This window comes from Helicoverpa zea, chromosome 2 (genome assembly GCF_022581195.2).
Source record: "Helicoverpa zea isolate HzStark_Cry1AcR chromosome 2, ilHelZeax1.1, whole genome shotgun sequence".
Lineage (NCBI taxonomy): Eukaryota > Metazoa > Arthropoda > Insecta > Lepidoptera > Noctuidae > Helicoverpa > Helicoverpa zea.
Genome location: NC_061453.1, coordinates 6,159,456 through 6,179,834, shown reverse-complemented (window position 1 = coordinate 6,179,834; position 20,379 = coordinate 6,159,456). Strand labels below are relative to the sequence as shown.

The 20,379-nt window shown below is 36.5% G+C and overlaps 1 protein-coding gene across 7 annotated transcripts in view; it reads left to right on the top strand.

Moving 5' to 3' along the window:
• Nucleotides 1–20,379, top strand: part of LOC124641062 (protein sickie) — a 161,311-nt gene that overhangs the window by 47,319 nt on the left and 93,613 nt on the right. For all 7 annotated transcript variants that reach the window (XM_047179075.1, XM_047179074.1, XM_047179070.1 and 4 more), the window contains exon 2: nucleotides 4,734–4,916. In XM_047179075.1, the coding sequence (XP_047035031.1) occupies nucleotides 4,734–4,916 (183 nt within the window). The remainder of the gene's footprint in view (nucleotides 1–4,733; nucleotides 4,917–20,379) is intronic.

Sequence of the window (20,379 nt, the reverse complement as noted above, 5' to 3'; positions counted from 1 at the left end):
AACTGTGAAAGAACTTTAACTCACTCATTTTCCAATCCCATCCCACGCAAGTCGTCTTCCCATCACTCACAGTTCATTTGTCTCGCAGTTTCGAAATTCAAACAGTGTTGTTTATAAAAATGATAACTTCAAAGCAGATCATAGTGCTGCGACGCACCTCGGTCGCACCCCAGCCGCGATATTAAAAGCCACGCGACCTCGTTTCGCTTCCGTACTAAACGCTTTTAAGCTCACCGAGGAACCATCGATAGTTATGTCGATAAAATGTTATGTGGCGCGTATATGGCTACAACCCTATTTATGTTAGGTTCTATGTTTACGTCAAGATGCTAGAATTGGGTCGTTAATTCAGGAGTAAGGAAAGTGGATTGGAATGCTCAAATTGTTCTCAGGTCTCGTATTATTTTTAGTCATTAATTAGACTCATCCACCTACTGTTTTTTTTTTATTACGTTTTTTGTAGGTTCGTTGTTTGAAGGTATGAATTTCAAACTCGAAAACTTATGATCATCTTGTTCATGTCTAGAATGAGAGCATTGCCGCGATCCAGCTTAGGTAACCTAAAGTGCGCCTTTCCATTTCCTTACGCGGTGAGAGCTCAGAGCTACATTTTCACTGAACCCGTTAAGGATAAGGGGATTGATACCAAGTAAGTGCAAGAAAGGTGTTATTTCAACATGCACATTACGACTGTCGCTGAAGAATTTAGATAGAAATGCAAAATTCACTCTCAGTATAGTAAAGGCGAGAGTCTGTAGATAAGGTATAGGTAGACGCTGAGATCACTGGGAGTTCCCAGACGGATAAACCCAATGACACATAAGTAGGAACTGATTTCGTAGAAAGTAAGTGATCTGGAATCAGGACCCCATTGTAGTCTATTTGGATGACTGGGCCACGTTTTGTTTTAAAAAACTTTAATAGGTAAACAAACCAGCCAGGTTTGTAAGATAAAGTAAACTCATTTGTCAAAAGCAATAAGATTAATGTGAAAATTATCAGAACAGTAGAGGTGGTGTTAAAGTGTTAACTTTTAAATTGTAAACGTTTGAAAAAATATAGTGTCTCGGTTTTTTTCTGATAGCTCATTATTCATTAGGATTTTTATGTTTGAGACAGACCTATCTTCATTTAAATCTGTATAGTGATCGTTGAATCGACATGACACTCAATTGACCCTCGGACATGGGTCAAAAATATGCAAACGACTCCATCCGCCATCATTAATTCTTAGCCTCAATTAATTCGTATTGGTTCAATTGAGAGAATATTTTGATTGTAAGTATTTGTATTAATTTCTTGGTAATATATCATTGGTAATAAAACAGACACGCCCGATTATGTACAAGTAATAAGTCAGTGGTTACGCCTTATCGATTAAATTCTACGTTTTTATGAGGTACTTTAATTTTGTTGGTTAACTGTTTATTAAGATACTTGCAGAATAACACAAGAGAAATACGATGATTAATTTTACCGCCAAGTTACAGATAGTTATAGATTAGACTTTGACAGCTGGTACATTGTTAGTTGCTGAAAATTACAACATTAAAGCCTTTCTTATTGAAAGACAAAAATGACCTTCCTTATGTGCAGATCCGCATTCTTGCTCGATATTGCATGCTGAAGATGGTCAGAGCATGTCATAAGTAAAAGCAAAATGAGATATCACAGAATCGTGACGATAGTAAGAAGTTAAGAACGTTTGTGTATTACGTACTTTCTAAGAGTTCCTCTAGTAGATACGGTTACATACTGTCATTAGAATAATGGCTATTTCGTGAAACCAAACGTGACTTCCATCAATGCCAAAATCATCAGTTTCAAGGAATGATTAATCATCTCGGTTCATCAAACAGTGTTTATTGGCCGTAAAGTCTAAGTTTACGAGAGTTGCAGGCCAACGTTCATGGAGGCTGAGTCAAAAATTAATTCATCGTTGCAGGTTTTATGAAAACAATCGGTACGGGCGTCGGGGTGCGCGGGGAATTCACGATACACAATGAATGGGAACGAATTTGATTTGTTTATTTTGGTCCGGCTCCCGGTTTAGGGACGACCGGCCTTACGGAGCGCATTGTGAACGTAAATTACGTTTGTTCAACGCAAATAAAGTTTCACTGTGTATTATGATAGCTTGCACGCGTGAAAGGATTCATTACAGCGTATAACGCCAAATGTTACTGTTTGTTTTCTAGGATTCCGCACCTGTTTTAAAAAACATTTTGGTTGTTCAATTGTGAAATAAAAGTGGTGAATGGGATAAATAGTTCGTTTTTTACTTAAAATAGAATTAGAAGTAAGGTTTAATACGTTGCTGAGGCTTCGAGCCACAGCTGTTTGAGAGCTTTAAGCAATAAAGCGATATGAGAACAAGCGCTCGCGTTCCGCTGGACACTGGCGAACTATTTAAGACTGCACTATTCTATTGTTTAGAGTTTACATTGTTAAGCTGAAAGAAAATAGCGAAATAGCAGTTTAATGTGAACTCTGAACTATCTCACTGCAACATTGTTATGAGCATGAAAACACCGAGATGGTAGCCAATGTGATTTGTATTGATTGTATTTATGATGAATTCATATTTCATCACTTTGTCTCATTCCCCAAATTTACGAGTGCCATTAAAATCTTTTGATAATTACTATCACAGTGTCTGTTAGTTCACCGCCCTTTTGTCAATGGAACAGAACTTGAACTCTCGACCTTACAAGCAGTTAACACCATCGCTGTGTCAATTAATTGAAATTTATTTTTATTTTCTTTTCATTGTACTTCACTTAGACACAATTCAAAGACCGAAAATGTTTCAGAAGTAAAAATAAATAATAACAGTTCTCGTAAGTAAATAAATATTTCTTAGACATTTCTTTAGAAGCGTGTCGGCAACGCAAAGAAAACCATGTCTGTATGACAGGACGGATACAAGTTATTCCCGATATAGCATCTACACGACGGTAAAAGTGTCTGGTCAGCTAGATTTATTACAATCGAAAGCTATTCGGGCTGATTTGAATAAACAGCCGTGTGATAAGACGGATTGAGTCGACCAACTGCACTTATCTGAACACCTTCCAGTATAAATATCTTGTCATGATTATTCTATTAACGTGTACGATTAACAGATAAGATCGAGGAATATTGATTTATGATAATGGCTTTTTAGTATTGGAAGCTCTGCCATCGGGACACAAGCATGTTTTCATTGTACGGACACGTATTGTCACTTGGATGACTGTGTCGGCCTTGCTCTGTGCGTAAAGTTAAACGCACTTTGTATATAGAGCGTTGCTCCGCTAACATTGACTGTGTAAACTTCGTGTCAGGAAAATCTATTCGCAAAGCAATAATGAGCCGATTACGCATTTTCGCATCAAGGCGCCGGAAGATAGAATTACGTGTGTAATCAAATTACCGTGGGATGTCGTTTGTTGTCGGCGCAAGTATGAATTTGCCGTTTTCGTTTTCCTTAAATATAAATGTTTATTTTCGATAAAGATCGGAACCCCTGACATCGTGTGACGCAGCTCGATTTCTCTGACGACTCCATAAACGACTTCGATGTAAACGCACATGCATCTATAAATTGTTATTGACGAATGGGTCGTATTTAAATATAATGGGCGTATTAAGATTTAAGTGCACATATATTTCTAATTCGAGTTCTAATCGAGAAAGCATTAACAGTCATTAAAGAGACCACCCTTGAAAACCATTAGAGTGTGAGATGAGTGTGGAACATCTCACGTAGGTATTAACCAGTAGTTGAGGCCACGCGACCCCGAGCCGGCGACGGCGAGGCGCGTCCGCGCCACTTGTCCCCATTCTCCTGCAAATTGACTCGAATATGACTAAATCCTTTTAAGAATTCATAGCGCCGAGCATAACACTCACTTATTAACTTATGTATGACCTCATGCCGTTAACACGAGCACAATAGTTTTTTTTTCTGAACTGTAGGTACCTACAAACTGTATTGCTTCTCCAAAAGCTGTCATAAAAGTTTCAGTAATGTTGTGTAAAATTCATATGGGTGATTCAGGATTTACAGTGTATTCTCTGAGATCGAAATACGTCGCTCACAACAGACACTGTGCGTGGTGAGTGTGAATTTGTCGTTAAAATTTTAGTGGCAGTTTCGCATCTCAAGGCTTGTAAAACCTTATCTAAGTGTCTTTGTTAGTCATCGTTTACCCATTGTTTACCTGGTGTTCGCCAAACGAACTTTAATCCATGCTATATATTTAATCTTCTGATTTGTTTTTGATGTTTTTTATTCTACAATACAAAAGCAGCAGAACAAAGTGTTTTTACGTCCACAAAATTTTGATAGCTACCTAATTTAAAAAGTCACAAAAAGTTAATTTGATTACCGATAATGATATATGCAGCGCAAAGGGTACGGAATCCCCAAGTCAGATTGGCAGTTACCTGCTAAATAAAATTAGTGTCAATCAATTTTGTTAATTTAGTTTCTTCTTGATTATGCTTTACCGTAATTAGTGGGTGCAGCAAATATGTGACTATTTTTAAATGTTCAAAAGTTCAGCCTAGGATTCTGTTGACTGATCAACCGACAAGTTCCCTGTACATGTCTAGAATTTAATGCCTCCAGCCAGGGGCAAAAAAGCTTACAAACTAAGCCCCAAAAAGCTGCAACTGACCAAACCAACATATACCACTACCACCTATTTTATCTTCGAACCTCATTAGCATATTCCATTGTCTTCCAGATCTACACGGACTGGGCGAACCACTACCTGGAGCGAGCCCGCTCTCGGCGGCGCGCAGGCGCATCGGGCGGCGGGCTGGCTCGAGACTGCGCAGACGGCTTGCTGCTGGCAGATGTGCTGGAAGGAGTCACGGGATTGAAGGTGCATCGGGCGCATCGCAAGCCGCGGAACCCGCAACAAATGGTAAGTGCCTATAGTTGGACAATTAATTCCTTAATGAAAACGAACAAAACATCATCAACTTGTAAGAGTGCGACCCGAAATATTTAAACTATTCTGGCCTTACTACAAAAACTTAAACATCTGTTTTACACTTGTCTAAAAAAATTATGGCTGCAAAATGAACCATATGTCAACGTCATAATTTGACATTTTTTAGATAAGTCTTAAACTGACGTTTAAAAGTTTTTGTGGTAAGACGGTTCAAGTTTAATGTTTTATGTAGGTTGTTGCAACTGCAACAGAAATAGGCACAAGTACCTACATCATTAAAAAAACAGCTGTATGATTATCACAGTTGATGAGATACAGCCTAGATTGACGGAAAGCCACGTCTTAGTAAAATGGATTACCTAAGTAATCCATTTTACCCTTTGGTAACGGAATCCTAAAAACGAGGAGTATATGGCCACATCTAAGTATCTCTTTGCAATCCGGTCGCTTAGTAGAATCCCGCTGAGTGAAATGGGATTGCAATTAGGAAAATTAGAGTAACCGAACCTAGATTATCTTGGATTTGGAATTGGATAGGTTTCAAATGAGGATTTAGGAGAGACCTAAAAGCTTTAAATTAGGTTCAAACTATTTTCTGTGTGTCCTTACATATGCTATTAGAGATTAATTTGATGCTACTGCCTTAGAAGGTTGGTGTAACGTTTTGGGCTATCCGTAAATATCACTTTACTTATATGCTATCGTCACGCTAAGAAAGAAAAAAAAAAGAAGCGTGTCATAATATTCTTATCTTATTTGAATCTTATTAAAAATCAAGTTATTCTGTTACCTAAATTGCGTGGGAAGTATTGAAATCGAAGCGGATAATGTTTGCAGAGTGGACGGCCTGTTCTCACGCAAATCCCTTGCAACAGGTTTAACCTAGTTCAAAAAGTCTAGTTTGCATTTTCGGGCATAGCTTATTGTATTCTAGGTCACGGTCAAGATTACTACGTAGTATGCAAAGAGGTTCAACTACCTAGACCTTCAAAAGTTATTTAGAACAGTTGATAAGGATAATTTAAAGTCTCATTAAGGATATGTATGTCTAATAGTGATATCGCACGTAAATGTCGGTCCTGCGCCTGATCTCTTTCGGTCGTGTCGGATTGCCGTCCCGTCGGGCCATGAGAGTGAAGAAATAGTGAGTGCACCTGTGTCTGCGCAAATGCTTGTGTACTATGTAAAATGCACTTATAGATTTACCATTTTTTTTTGTATTTCGTACACGATGAGTTGTAGGTACTTATCTATCTAAGAGACGATTGGCATCAATCATGATATGACGCATGATAATTTTGAGCTTATGGTACTTCCATTATGGTTACAGTATAACTTACATAAACTACAAAATAATGTATGATGTCGATGACGTAATTATTAATAACAGAAGAATCAGTGGCGTCAGTTGTTAATAACTAATTGGTCGTGTAATCTACAGTGACTAGAGAATTTGCTCGGCTCTGATTAATTTCGTTACTACATTGCTTCTAGCATTTCTCGACTAGATCGAGGCTAATGATTGTATGGTGTAACTTTCAGTACTCTGAAAGCAATTGATCTAATAGCTTCAGTGTGAAAGTTAGATAAATACCTCTGGTATTTCTCGTAGTAACCCTTAGTTAAAATTGTCATATGACACTATGAACATATCTGTCACTAAAAAAGTAACATATTCTGCAAACTAAAATATTTATGAATGTAATCCGGCCTTTTCATCTATAAAGCGGCATTAATTTAGAATTTTATTAATTTTCCAATAACCAATAAAATCAATCATGTAACGTCCAAACAAAACTTTCAAATATCCGGCGCATTTTGTTTATTATTATTCACGTACAAAAATGAAAGCGGCACAGGAATATTTGGTTTACCCGAAATAGCTATCGGTTCACAAATCATTCGGGCAGGTACACACGGGCAGAGCGCACGCGGACGCAAAGTGTCCGCGCCTTACACGGCGCGTAAATGTGATAGCTAGCACAGAAACCCGAATCCTGCTGCGTAAACGACGCCCAGTTTCCGGCGCGTGTGAAAGTGGACTTACGAATTTACACTGCACGCGTGCATTGTCCCAATTTTACTGCCACCACTATTCGCGAATTCATAACCCGATTTGAAGGACGCGAAATAAACAGCGCACATAGAAAACGCAAATGTATTGTGTTACGTAAAACAGGCGATGTCACCTAATAGATTCGGTTTACACAGACATTTGATAGGTTGCGGTATAGAGGCCAAGTACTGGCAACCACATCCGCCAATAGACGTCACAATATCAATTCCCTTTACATAACCCGAGGGCACGACGAGGTGGCTATCAAACACATTTTTTATGTCAACAAAGCTATAAAACCTTTATGATTTCTAACTACGGAACCGTTGATTTTATAATGGGTCTAATTTTAAATACGCATTTGACCACAACCATAACATCGGGTCTAAGAATAAGTCGTAAAGCTCGCTCTACGATAAGCTGACAGGTTGTTAAACATGAACTAGCCAAAGTAACCAATCGATAAATGCTGGCCATTGTGACTTTTGTGTAATTTAATCCTCGATTAAACCGTACAAACATTATACTAACTTTTTATTTGCGTAAATACGTTAAACTTCAGGTAACAGGAAAATTATATAGAGAAGACTATTTTAATTGGCACAGATACGTAAATACGTTATGAGTCCTTGTTTCTATTTAAATGAGTATTTCAAAGAAGCGCCAAGCATGTAACCGCAACTATTCTTGTATAAATTAGTAATAAACTTTAAGTTACAGCAGAATCATTTAAGAATTTGTAGAATTATGTATTTGTTTATTGTAAAAATTTCTGATGGATTAATTATAGCCAATGTGGGCTGATTTGTTTACGTGAAGATGAATGAATAAAGATTCTTAAGAAACTTAGGTATTACACAAACTTTTCTACAGCTACACAGTGGCGGATTAAGAGTATCCGAGGCCCTAAGCACAGAGCCTGTGTAGACCTTCTATTGCTTAAATGTAAATGGAAGGAATGGAATAGAAGGTTGAAGAAGTTGACCGAGCGAAGCGACCGTGGTGCCTATGTAGTTACAAATGCGCGAGCGAAGCGAGCGCGAAATTTTTTTCGGACTCGTACGGTAGTAAAATTTATCCCAAATGTACTTAATTTTTTGTTCTGAATACGCGAGCGCGAAATTTTAATTAATTTTAAGACTCAGAACCAAAATTACGTTCAATGTAGCCCAAACGTAGGTACTTAACTTTTTATTTGTTGGCAAATGTAAAAACGAGGACATATAGTTTCTGAATACGCGAGCGCAGCGAGCGAGAAATCTTGATTATTTTCAACTTCAGAACGCTATCGTTGCCTATTAATTCTTTTAAAACTGCCCAACGATGAGTAGAACCCAAAAAAAAAAATTGTATAACAACTGCACAATTGAAAAAAAAATCATTGCGATCGTACTCGTACAACAATCAACAGCACTGCGACCAATCAAGTTTAGAGGCGGGGGTGTATGAAGGGTCACTCCCGAACTGCTCGCGCCTTGTGATTTCGGACATATTGTGGATGAATCTCGATAAAATGTAGGTATAAAATGAAAAGCCAGCAGAGGATGGAGGCCCCTGGAGAACAGGGGCCCCAAGCACGTGCTTGTAGTGCTTATACGTTAATCCGCCACTGCAGCTACAACTTCCTCGCAAAATACAAGGCACTGAAAATAACTTTGTTATGAAACCCAATAAATAAATCCTAGAAAATTGTAATTTATGAGTCCCAGCACAGCATTCCTGGTTTTGTTTGCATTCATTACATCGGAAGTAGAGCATTGTTTGAGCAACTGTTGAAAGAAATCAACCAGCGACTAGGCAGGCGGCAGGCGCACGCGCTGCTTATGTTTCATTGGCATGTAAGCTGTTGAACTCTCAATTGTCCGGCAACATTCGCTGTGAAATATTGGCACTATGTGAAACGAGATCCTGTGCGGCTATTAGAATATTAGAAAATAAAGAGCTTTACACTCGGAGCGCTATTTGCTTTTTACGACTGAGTGGAGTTAACGCGTGCTCGCACTATATTACTTTCACCTCCAACTTCAAATTAAAAATATAAAACAAACTAATACCAGGTATTAAAAGAACCTCATTAAAAATCGATATCAGGCATTATTGTATTAACATTAAATAACAAAACCTTTCAACAAATTCTTCTAATAGATTTAAATCACACAGCAAACAAAGCTCGTATTTTATTTTCCTTAAACACACCCTTTTAAGTAGTTAATGAGATGCTTAAGTCAGCCCTCCCAGGGCGCTTTCATCGCTACATATGTAAGCAAAAAGTTTAATAGTTTGAATGTTCCGTTTTTTTGCGGAGCGTTGATGATAGATCGCTAACGGAGATGACTGGTGTCTGACAAACAAACCAATTGTTTGCTTGTCCAACACAAAGTGATTTATTATGGGTTAACTGGTATACCACGGGGCATCGCACATATCACATACTTGAGGATTACGAAATCAATCACTGGATTACGGGAATTGGGTTAATGTTTATATATTAACCTACTTCCTGTTACCTATGTTCTATTCTACCGTATTAGGTTTTTTTAGATAAAGTTACAATAGATTTAGATAAAGTTTAGGGTGCTATGTAGTGAACTGTGATGATATTTTTGTAGCAGAATAAAGTTCAATAAAAAATTCAGACATGATGACATCAATATAAAAATAATAATGCCAACTTTAATTTATCCGCTAACATAAAATCATAATCATAAATAACATAAAATCTAGTTATACTAAAACTTAATTTCTGATCTAGTTTATAATGAGAACTGAGATTCTTAATGAAGATACAGAACTGGTATTGTAACAATCATGGAGCAAGCCTGCAGCTTCGGTGTTTCCTCTTACAAGCTTACAAGATTTGCCGATACTGTTGTCCATTATTAAGTTCAAATAAGTACATTGTGTTTTGATATGGGTGTAAATATTTGTAACATGACCTGCGTATTAAGTATCGACCAATAAGAATAAACAAATCCTATAACAATAAAAATCGATGGGCCATTTTGATTCCTGCGAATTTCTGATTGTCCTCTTGCGTTCACATGAACATCTGTGACTGCAGAATGTAATCTCACATCTTTATTGAGCTTTACGCTAAGCCATATTTGCACAATCGTTTACCGGCCGTGACCCACCCGGACGCGGCTTCCAGATAATCATCTCATCTGATCTTCGAGATGACGATGCACAAGTGCGCCATTGTTCCAACCTTTAAACCGTTACGGTTATGGGACATTTTAAGACCAATTTTCCTTATATTAAGGTTATGAAGTTTACTCGCCAATTTCGCGTGCTAATTAGTCGGCTAAAAGGTTTCCCGCGCGTTACACCAGCTCGGTGTCTTGGAAGTTCGACACATCTCGATAGTAAGTCTACCGTCTACCAGTGGTCGACGTGTACCATTCATTCGCGCGCGCGCTTTGCTCTGTGACGGGTGCGTCCAACGACTCGAACATTGTACATTCGTTATGTACGACGACGTATCGATGTTTTTTACAATCGATTAAATTTATTTTAACCGCTCGAGTTCGAACTAGTGCAGAGGTGATATCCTACCAGTGTTGTGAGATGATGATTCAGTGAACTGTGTTTAAACGTTGATAAGTGTTTTTTTTTCGTTCGTCTATTTTGAACTTTCAGTGATAAGATTACAGGTCAGTCTGATTCTGATTAATATTTTGCTAATCGTTTTGAAATTTTTAGTTGTCGACTTAACAAGCTTGTGTCTACAAATTATACGTTTTGTAGTTCGTCTAGCTACTTAATTCGTCTTTTGAATCTTCCGGTGAGTACCGGTTTGTAGAATAATTACTAGATATCAGATCGTCCGATGTATTATGACAAATTATCGGGCGCGTTATATTTGGTTTAAGTATTCGTGATACTGTAATAACTTTACCTATGACTTTTATTATAAAAGCGCCTTTATTTTTTTAATGTAGGGTATTCAGCTATCTGCCCATTATATACGATACTGCTACAATTATTAGGTTAATTGGTATATACCTACTGGATTTAAGTTTACCATGTTTCACATTAAAATTAACTACAATTGCAGTATTATTAAAATTCGCTTCGAAGAAAATTAATCATTCAAAAAGTCCATTGGGATAGAAAAAGCTATAGTTAATGTGGGTAACTTTAATTAACTGGCTAATTTACTGACGGTGCTTTTTGCTTTAAGTAGCAATCCACTTCGAAACTTTAGATCGTATTTCTTTAACACTAGCAATGTATGTGCTACCCGTAATTACTTAGGATTCTGTTGGTTAAGTTTTTTCTACAATTGTCTTTTATCGGACCGTTAACCTCAGTTGACCTTTACGCGTACTTAGGTATAGTTAGTCCGATGCTTTCAATATAATCAATCAATCATGATCACTTCGATAGCTTTAGATCAGTATCAAAGCATTGAATTAACTCTCTTTTGATTATAATAATAAAATAATCTTGACGTAATCTAATTATACGACTTTGTTATGACTATTTCGTCATGTCAATAAAAGTATGAGAGCGATAATATAAAAGTAAATTAGGTAGGCAGTTTATCCAAACATGTTGGGCTGCCTCGCGAATCAAGTGCTGTTTGGCAGGAGTTCTTGGATTTAATTCCCAGACCTAGCTTGGTGATTTCTAATTTAGTTACTAGAAATGGTTATAGGCATTAACAATTAATAGATTATGTATTCAAGAAGTTACACTTAGCACCATCATTATTCGTTTTTTGTTTTATAAACATAGTTTTGTCGAAATGAGCATGTAAAATAATGTAAGCATCACTTCATACCAACAGGTGTTGGGTATGTTTTAGAATTACCAACTGAGGATCAGTGGAATCAATTACCTTTTTTGCCGAATCTTGAAACAGAGATGTTCATAATTATATGTTTTACCTATAACCTAATACATGGTTCAAGCACCCAGATAAACTTCAGTTCAGAGTACATTTTACAAAGTCCGCCTACAGCGTATTCTTCTGACCACATATTACCGGCATATTGCCAACTCCACATTCACTAATTTATAAAAGTCCCATGTACTATTACGTAGGGCCGAGGATAGACCTCGTAGAATTGTGTCCTGATTACCTACTGGCTCGTAAACACTATTGAATTTGTTGTACTTAGGATCTCAGTAAACGGAGAGTAAGTCAGAAAGGCTGGGTGCTATCATAACATCTGGTATGATTTTCCCACGATTGAGATAAACTTCCCGTGGGGTAAACTAACTACATGTTGCTAAAATATTTACAAACAATTTTCATGAGGAAACTTTTACGGGAGACAGATAGGGCAGATGGTTTTGCATAAATAGATTTTTTTTTGCTATATAGGTTATAAGGCTGTCAAAACGGTTCCATGTGTTCCTGTGATAGGGCCAGGTCTTGAAATATCAAGGATAACAGTCACCATCCATCACAGGTATAGCAGATTCACTGAATAAAGTACGACTCGTTGAAAGTAAAGCTGAAATATTTTTTATTGTTTTTGATAATTGAACTAACAAAACATCACACTAATCACAGAACAGAAAAACAATAAGACAAAATAAATTACACTTGATCGTGCGCACAGCTGTAAAAATGATCCGATGAAATGTCTCCCCCTCCGAACTAAGTCCGATGCGCGGGCGCCGCCGTTCAGACCGCCTTGAACTGTCACACGAACGTTTAAGAGTGGCAGATTTAATGTCAGGGCCCTAACACACGGAGTTTTTGTTGCTAGTCTAAACAATAGGGAAGCTATAATGTTGTCTGTTACCCTTGACGGTACTGGCAGCTTTGTTAATTCTTCGACAGGCGATTTAAGAACGCAAATCAATCATCTCCCACCTTGGTAAAAAGTTTTTATTTTCATAAGTTAGTTTACTTCCAGTTAAAATAACGATATGAGGCCAAATAACAAAGGAATGCTCGACGGATAAGAAGTTTTTATTTTCCTGAAAAAAATAATACAAATGCAGTAAAAGCTAAAGTCATGAATTGGACATATTGTATACTGTTTATGCCAAACCATAACATATTGATCAATTCCTTAATAACATCAATTTTAACCTGTGTTTGTAATCTTAATCACTACAACAGCCAATTTCCAGCTGAAAGCTTGCACGTGTGCACCTCGCCTTAGGGTTAAGAAGCAATATAATAAATGTGCTGTATTACATATTCATAATAATTGCCAAAACCAGACGCAAGTGGGCCACGCTGATTAATGCCAACGTTTTACGATATTTTTTGTACACTTAGCTAGTAAACGGGTCACTGATCACCACTGACCAACCGTTAAAGTTTATCGATTATTATTTATTATTTTATTATATGGAAACGAGAATTCGCGGACTAATTGAAATAGTCGGTTTTTTGTGTCATTAGCTTTCTATACTTCTCTAGAGCAATTTAACTAAGTATACTAGATGTGGCACTTCCGAATAAAACTGTATCTTTTTTTAAAACAAGCAGTCGAGTAATAAAATTAAAGTGGTTAGTTTTCCTTTAGCTTTTGTATAATCACTAATGAAATGAATTAAAACATAAATATAGGTAGAACTCATTTGTTTACTGAGAAAAATAAGTATAGAAACCACAATGTGTGGAGGAAAACATTTCATTCATTAATGCTGAAGGTTGTGATTCTACACCTAACTACTTAACTTACTTAACATTCTAGGTATACATATATTCAATTCAATAAATATGTGTGTGGATAAAGCAGGAGTTTTCCTTATTTCTTTACACGGTAATGGGATATACAGCTACGCCAGTCGTTACCTACCTCTGAAAGTATGAGTCAGCAACAAAAAGTCGGTCTTACTCAACGTATTGGTCATACAATCTGGTTGTCAGTAATGTCAGTTATGTTTTTGCTAAACGCAATTAGAGGTCCAGGTTTCTGCGAACCTTACACACAACAATGTACCGAGCCGAATAATCTTTATTCTACGAATTCACAGTCAGCGCACTACAAAAATAGATCAATTACTATTTGAATTATGTACTTCCAAGTCTACTTATGAGTCAGTCGCTGTTTTAATTGTGTTATTTATATAAAACGGGTGAATTATTTGATTGTGTCTCATAATTCTAAACAGATAACATTGTATGAATGATAGGGGAACTTGAATTGCATCCATCTCCGTTTTACTAAAATCGTGTTGTGTGGTATGACGTCAAACAGACATTAGATAGCACCAAAAATAATGCACTTCCTTTTTGCATTATCACCGTGTTACTGAGGAAATATTTCTTATCCATGTATGCGAACTTAGTCGTGAATTGGAATTTCCACACACCTTTTTCAGACCACGTTCGCCCTATTGTTTTTAGTGAGGTCGTCAAAATATTACCAACTGATAATTTATTAGTCACACGTGGTATGAATTGAAAACATAATCGACTTAATACAAATCGAACAACCTTGTCTGGTATCCTGTTTATGCTTCCATCTGATGGCCAAACTGCAATTGGGTTAAAGCTGTCTGGAAGTTGGATCTTATCTCAAAATGAGCTAGTTGTCAATTCTTGAGAGCTAGTGGTGAGATCACATCGTCGGTGTCACGTCGCCGACACAATTGTCACGTCCGCCGAGAAATCCTATTCTACCCACAATATAATCACGAGATACAATATTGGACGACTCGAGTATCTTTAGAGAAAAAAAACACCTCTATTATATTCTGACATACTTCGATCTAAAAGTCTTCTGTACTTACACAGACAGATCGTTAAAATCGTTTTGAATATAAACGACAACTCTCACGACATTTGAAGGAAATATCGATAAAATATTTACATTACTACGTGTGATTTTAAGACCATTTATATTAATTGATATTGGCGCATAAATTGTAAACCAATTACGTTAATTTTCGCAATGTCATAAAACAATACTTAATTACAAATAAAGTGCGGGTACACGTGTCGGTATCATGTCGGTATGAACTTCAGCGGCCGTTCTCAAAAATAATAACGTGTAATTATTCGTCTTGATATTCGTCGTACAGCTGTCGACTCAAACAAAACCTACTCGTGTTCCTAACCATGTGTTTAGTGTTAGTGAGTTAGTTTGCATGAGAAGACGTCCGCGGCATCTGCGAGCTCGACCCTGAACTTCAACAAGGTCGACTCGATACATCGGAATCATGTCAATCACTAGCCATCAGCAACTCGTTATCTCAGTAACCGTTCCGGCAAATTAATGTTTGAACAACTTCTTTGTTTTAAAGTAAAAAGTAAGCGGATGTACAGTCGATCAATTGTCTGAATTACATTGTTGATACACGTTGTTTGTTTGTTAGTATTGCACTGTAAGAGGTTCTTCCACTCGGAACAAAGTTCTTCAATAAAGTGTTGATGATCTTCATAATAATAACACTAGTAATTTTGTATTCATTCTCAGAAAACTGAAGTTTTATCATTTGAAGTATATACCTATTTCAGTATAACCACAAGTGTGGTAACAGTTTTATTTATAACACGACTTTGTGACCTTTGCGTAAGTTCGTGTATTAATTTAATGGATATTGTTATTGCTGCATGTTGAATAAAATAAAAGTGCAGTGCTATAAAAATAGAGGTTATAACCATTGCATAGTCAATGCCTTTATTAAACTACAAAGTACTTAGTATTGACTCACTGACCTTACTAATTGAGATATAACAAACTCCCGATAGATCTGTGAAAGAGTTGTTGTTTAGAAGAAACACACACACACACACACACACACACACACCTGCGTAATTAGTTCTAATTACATAAACACAAGTACATTACTGGATTACATAGGTAATAGGCCTATAATTATGTGAATTAAGTAGACATTTCAAGGTGGAAAACATTTATATGAATAAATTCACACGATATTTATGCTGTTTTCGCAACCGGTTTGGTGACATTGTAATAATATATTTCTGAATATTTTTTACATTATGTATAGGCTTTTTCTTATCATTAATACCTAAGGTTTTAAACTAATTTTCCTATTGTTTTCAAGAATGTAACTGATTTTGAAATGATATTTTCAAAGATACGAAACAAATACAATTTGAAGTTAGAAATGTGTGACGCTTCTAACCGATACATACTTTCCTAACTTTCAGTAGGGGAAATTGAGATACATATGCCGTAGTGATTTCCAATCATGTACCTACTTAGGTACTTAATCGATAGTTATCCATTTATGTACTATGTGATAATTTGTGCTAAATAATACATTCAGTACATATGTTTTCATAATTCATTTTCAAAAAGGTATTGATCGTAAACTACAGACTAGTACGGGTACTGTAACCTTTATTACGTTCAATTTAGTGCCCAGGAGTTAGTGTTAGACTAAAATGGAGGTGAAACTTCGAGCATAGGCTATAGTTTTGCATTTCCTGTTATTGCTTATGTCGACTTACTTCTATGTTCAAGGCACTTCATGCTTGGAAATTTGAAAAGAAAGTTTTACATAAATTACAGGAAAAGTATCACAACAAATAATAATTTTAGTATTGGTTTTCAACGGCATTTGTCAGGTGCACAACAAAGTGTTTCTAAGTTTCTCTTCCAGTTGGCAGTTCATTCGCTTCCAAGCTGTATATTTTAAAGTATTAACTCTTACTTCGTCGTGAATGCAACATAATGAATCGGAATGTGAAACCAACAATACACACAGCTACTTAAAATGTTTGAATAACTAAACATGTCAAAAATGTTCTACAAACTTATGAAAAATGCCCGTACATTTCTCACGGCACTCAATAAGGGCCAACATTGTTGAGTGCTCGAAACAAAAGAAGTCGCTCGTACGATTTGTTCCGGCGTTGGATCGGACGCACCTCGCCTCAAATGTAAGTGGGCTAATTTGTAACATACGACAGATTTATGAGTAGTGGGCAAGTAACGCCGTGGGTACGCGCTAGTGAGATTAAGCGGGGAAAGCAGTTAATGGCTCGCATACCTAAGCTTGGTGTAATACAGACGTAATTTACTATTCAGATGAGGTTGCGTGGTTGTCGGAGTGTAAACACTGGCCAAGTCTTGAAGGTTTCAATAATCGTGCAGAAATTGTTACTTTTTTTATCCAACTTCACTCTAAAATATTAATAATATTTAATTGAAATGTTTCAAAAGGGTTTCAGCGTATTGGCTTAGGTAGGTCACTTTCACCTTCCAATAAATCAACAGTCGCGAAACGCAAAAATTGTGTATCTTTGTAACTTAGGTATAATTAGACCTTGACGAGAAATTGGTATGTAGACCCCTCGTATCAGATTTAACTTCATTTAATATTCCATGGTCATTATATAAAATGCGTATATGAATGTCTCTAACAGATAATTCCTAGAATTTCCATGCCCTAGTTATTATATACTACCGCTTAAAGGTGGACTTTTCGCAATATTAGCTAAAATCACACGGAAGTCATAATGTCTTTGCAGACGATTCGAGGAAACTTGCGAATTTCAATCATTTCATAGTAAGCTCATTTGGACATGGATTACTTTTGATGTTAAGCTGTTTGAAGAAATTCTTTGAAGTGAGCAGAAATCTAAGTTTGCTTCCTATAAACTAGGCACGAATACACTAGTACAACACACATCCGTCACAAAATGCTCCCAGTTAAAAAAATAAAGCAAATCAAAATAAATGATAGCAATCAATAAACCGGCGTCCACAGTCAAGTCCAAAGTGACAAGCGCTCGCTAATCACCGATGCTCAATATTTGCCGTCAGCTGTCAGCTCCCGAAGCCAGCGTTCGAAACTGGGGCACGTCACCGTTTGACAGGTGGTTCACCCGCCACATGACCGTCGCGTGACCGCCTGTCGTGACTACACCGAATTGTTATCTACGCACTTTTAGGAGCCCCACACGTTATCATGATTTACGGCCCCCCTTTAATAGCTTGTCTGATTCTTTATGAGCTGTTGTTGACAAATTGTTAGTATTGACGGGGTGATATCATTTTTTGAGACTTTAGCTACCTGGTATTCAAAGGTTAGAACAGTTGCCGAGTGAGATATAGGTTAATTTGCATTAGTCCGAGGAAACTAGCGTATCCACTTTTTAATTAGCAACTGAAGCTTTAAGGTCAAAAGGTGAACTTGAATTCTGGCACAAAAAACATAAATAAACACAGCAATTCGACGCAACATAAAAAATGTAAAACATGTCTTTATGTTTTTGAATCATCTTCATTTCATTGCAATTTACATTTATTGCTTACTCACCTTTAAAACGAGATATGCATTACCGTCGAAGGTGGAAGGTGCGAATGGTTGCGTATACGCAGATAAGGCGCGTTCCAGTTGTACGACAAGGCCTCGACACACATGCGCGACAGTGTTGCCAGAATGCATCTAGTTTTGGCAACGCATTAATTTGAATGTGTCAATTTTCGTAGATTTAATCAATGCTTGCAAGGCTGTCATTATGCAGTCTGAAGTGTTTTTAAAAACACGAGTAGAGCAGGTTTTGGAGTTGAAAGGTGTATTTATCTCACATTTAAGGAATTGGTAGACAGCGCGTAGTATAAACCTTATCACAACATATCATATGCTTTTTCACAGATCTACATTTTCAATCATGATACGGCTTTCTGATATTGACCTAGGTAATAGATTTCAAATCGATCTTTCTCCAATGACCGATTTCCATGGATATTTAAATTCACCGCCATTACAAGTCTCCTATAATGTTTATATCATCGTTTTATTATTCAAAGATATTTATTTTGGCAACACAATGTTCGGGCGTGCCATGACCTACCGCAGCATAACGGGATGCACTTGACTTTCAGTGTTTATTTGCTTTTTAAATCCGCCGCCGACCACAAAACTAATGAGCTATTTGCATGGCAAGTACTGTTCAGCTAACTGTATAAGCATTACGTATTACTTATAGAGGAGACATTAAAGACCTGCAATTTGGACGTAAGTAGGGGACATATCGTAGATTTTGTAGCGGAATTTTCAAATAAATATAAACTTGAAAGAAAGAACATGTTGATTCGTAAGTTAAGTAAGTATAACCATAGTGGGATATAAGATTATACAGAAGTTCTAAAAGAGTGAGAGATGCGAGGGATGTGTTATAATCTTGTTTCCCACAAATACACACATTTTTTCATCAACGCTCATAAAATAAAACAAATAGATTGTATTTTTAAATAATTAAAGCATACCCATAGGAAATAGGAAACAATAGACATAACAAAGAAGACCTTTGCAGAAATTAATCTCAGACACATGATTGACATTGATGATCAATCATCATTGTTTATCTTGCAAAGCTGTACATTAATAGAGCCTTGAGAAGTATTGCGAATAAAAATAGACGAGTCTAACTGTTAGGTGCTAGAAGTAGGATAAAAGATTGTCCACTCAAAAATTGTCGTTTGTGGGTGGAAGGAAATAGCGGTTTATTTTGATAATAGTAGGCGATGATAAATGAACAAATATGAAAAAATTACAGTCCTACTTAGGTGTCTGTAATTATCTACTGTAAGAGACAGAGGCGATTAGGAACGAATGCATTTTAAAAGTTGCTTCTTTTGACAACGGTGTCTTGAAGTTCTATATCTGCGTCTAAATTAAAATGTTTTTTTTTTTTTATGTTTCAGAAAAATATCCTTTACATTTAACGTTTAAATATCGTTTAACGACACTCAAAAAGACTTAGCTACCATTTAAGCCACCATTTACTTTTTTCACAAATGCTTAACCTAGTAACCAATTAGGTCCGTATTCAGGTCTATAAAACGAGTTTGTTTGACTATCAAGCGTATCGAAGGGCAAAGGTTTCACCTTGCTGCGTGCCGATCAACTTGGCACGTGCCTCCGCTGCCTTATGGTGGATTTAAATGCTTTACTCTCTTCGAAATAATAGGAGCTACACTAAGACCTGTATTGTAATAATATTGTCACGAATTCCGAAGCTGTAATGTGATATTATTTTTATACATATGAGCAAGTCGATTAAAGTTTATAGGCATTACAATTTTGATATGTTCAGGAAAGTTGGAAAACACTATTGAATGATATAAATAATATCTACCATTTTGATATGGTTTACATAGGCCATGCTAAAGGGGTACGATATGAAAATATAATAAAAGCAAAATAGGCTGGGCGAACATTCTCATGATTGTCATGTTTTCATAATAAACATAGTTTATACCGTTTTAACATAACTTGAAAAATATTATTAATCGCTTTGAATCAGATTGGTTTTCATAAATACTTAAGCACACAAACGTAGGTATTTTATAAACTAATAGTTATACAACATGGCAAAACTGTAGAAATGTGGTTATATTAACCAAGGTTACAGATAAAATCACATGTTAAACAACCATGTTCACAAACAAACCAGAACTTGACAGAATAATTAACATT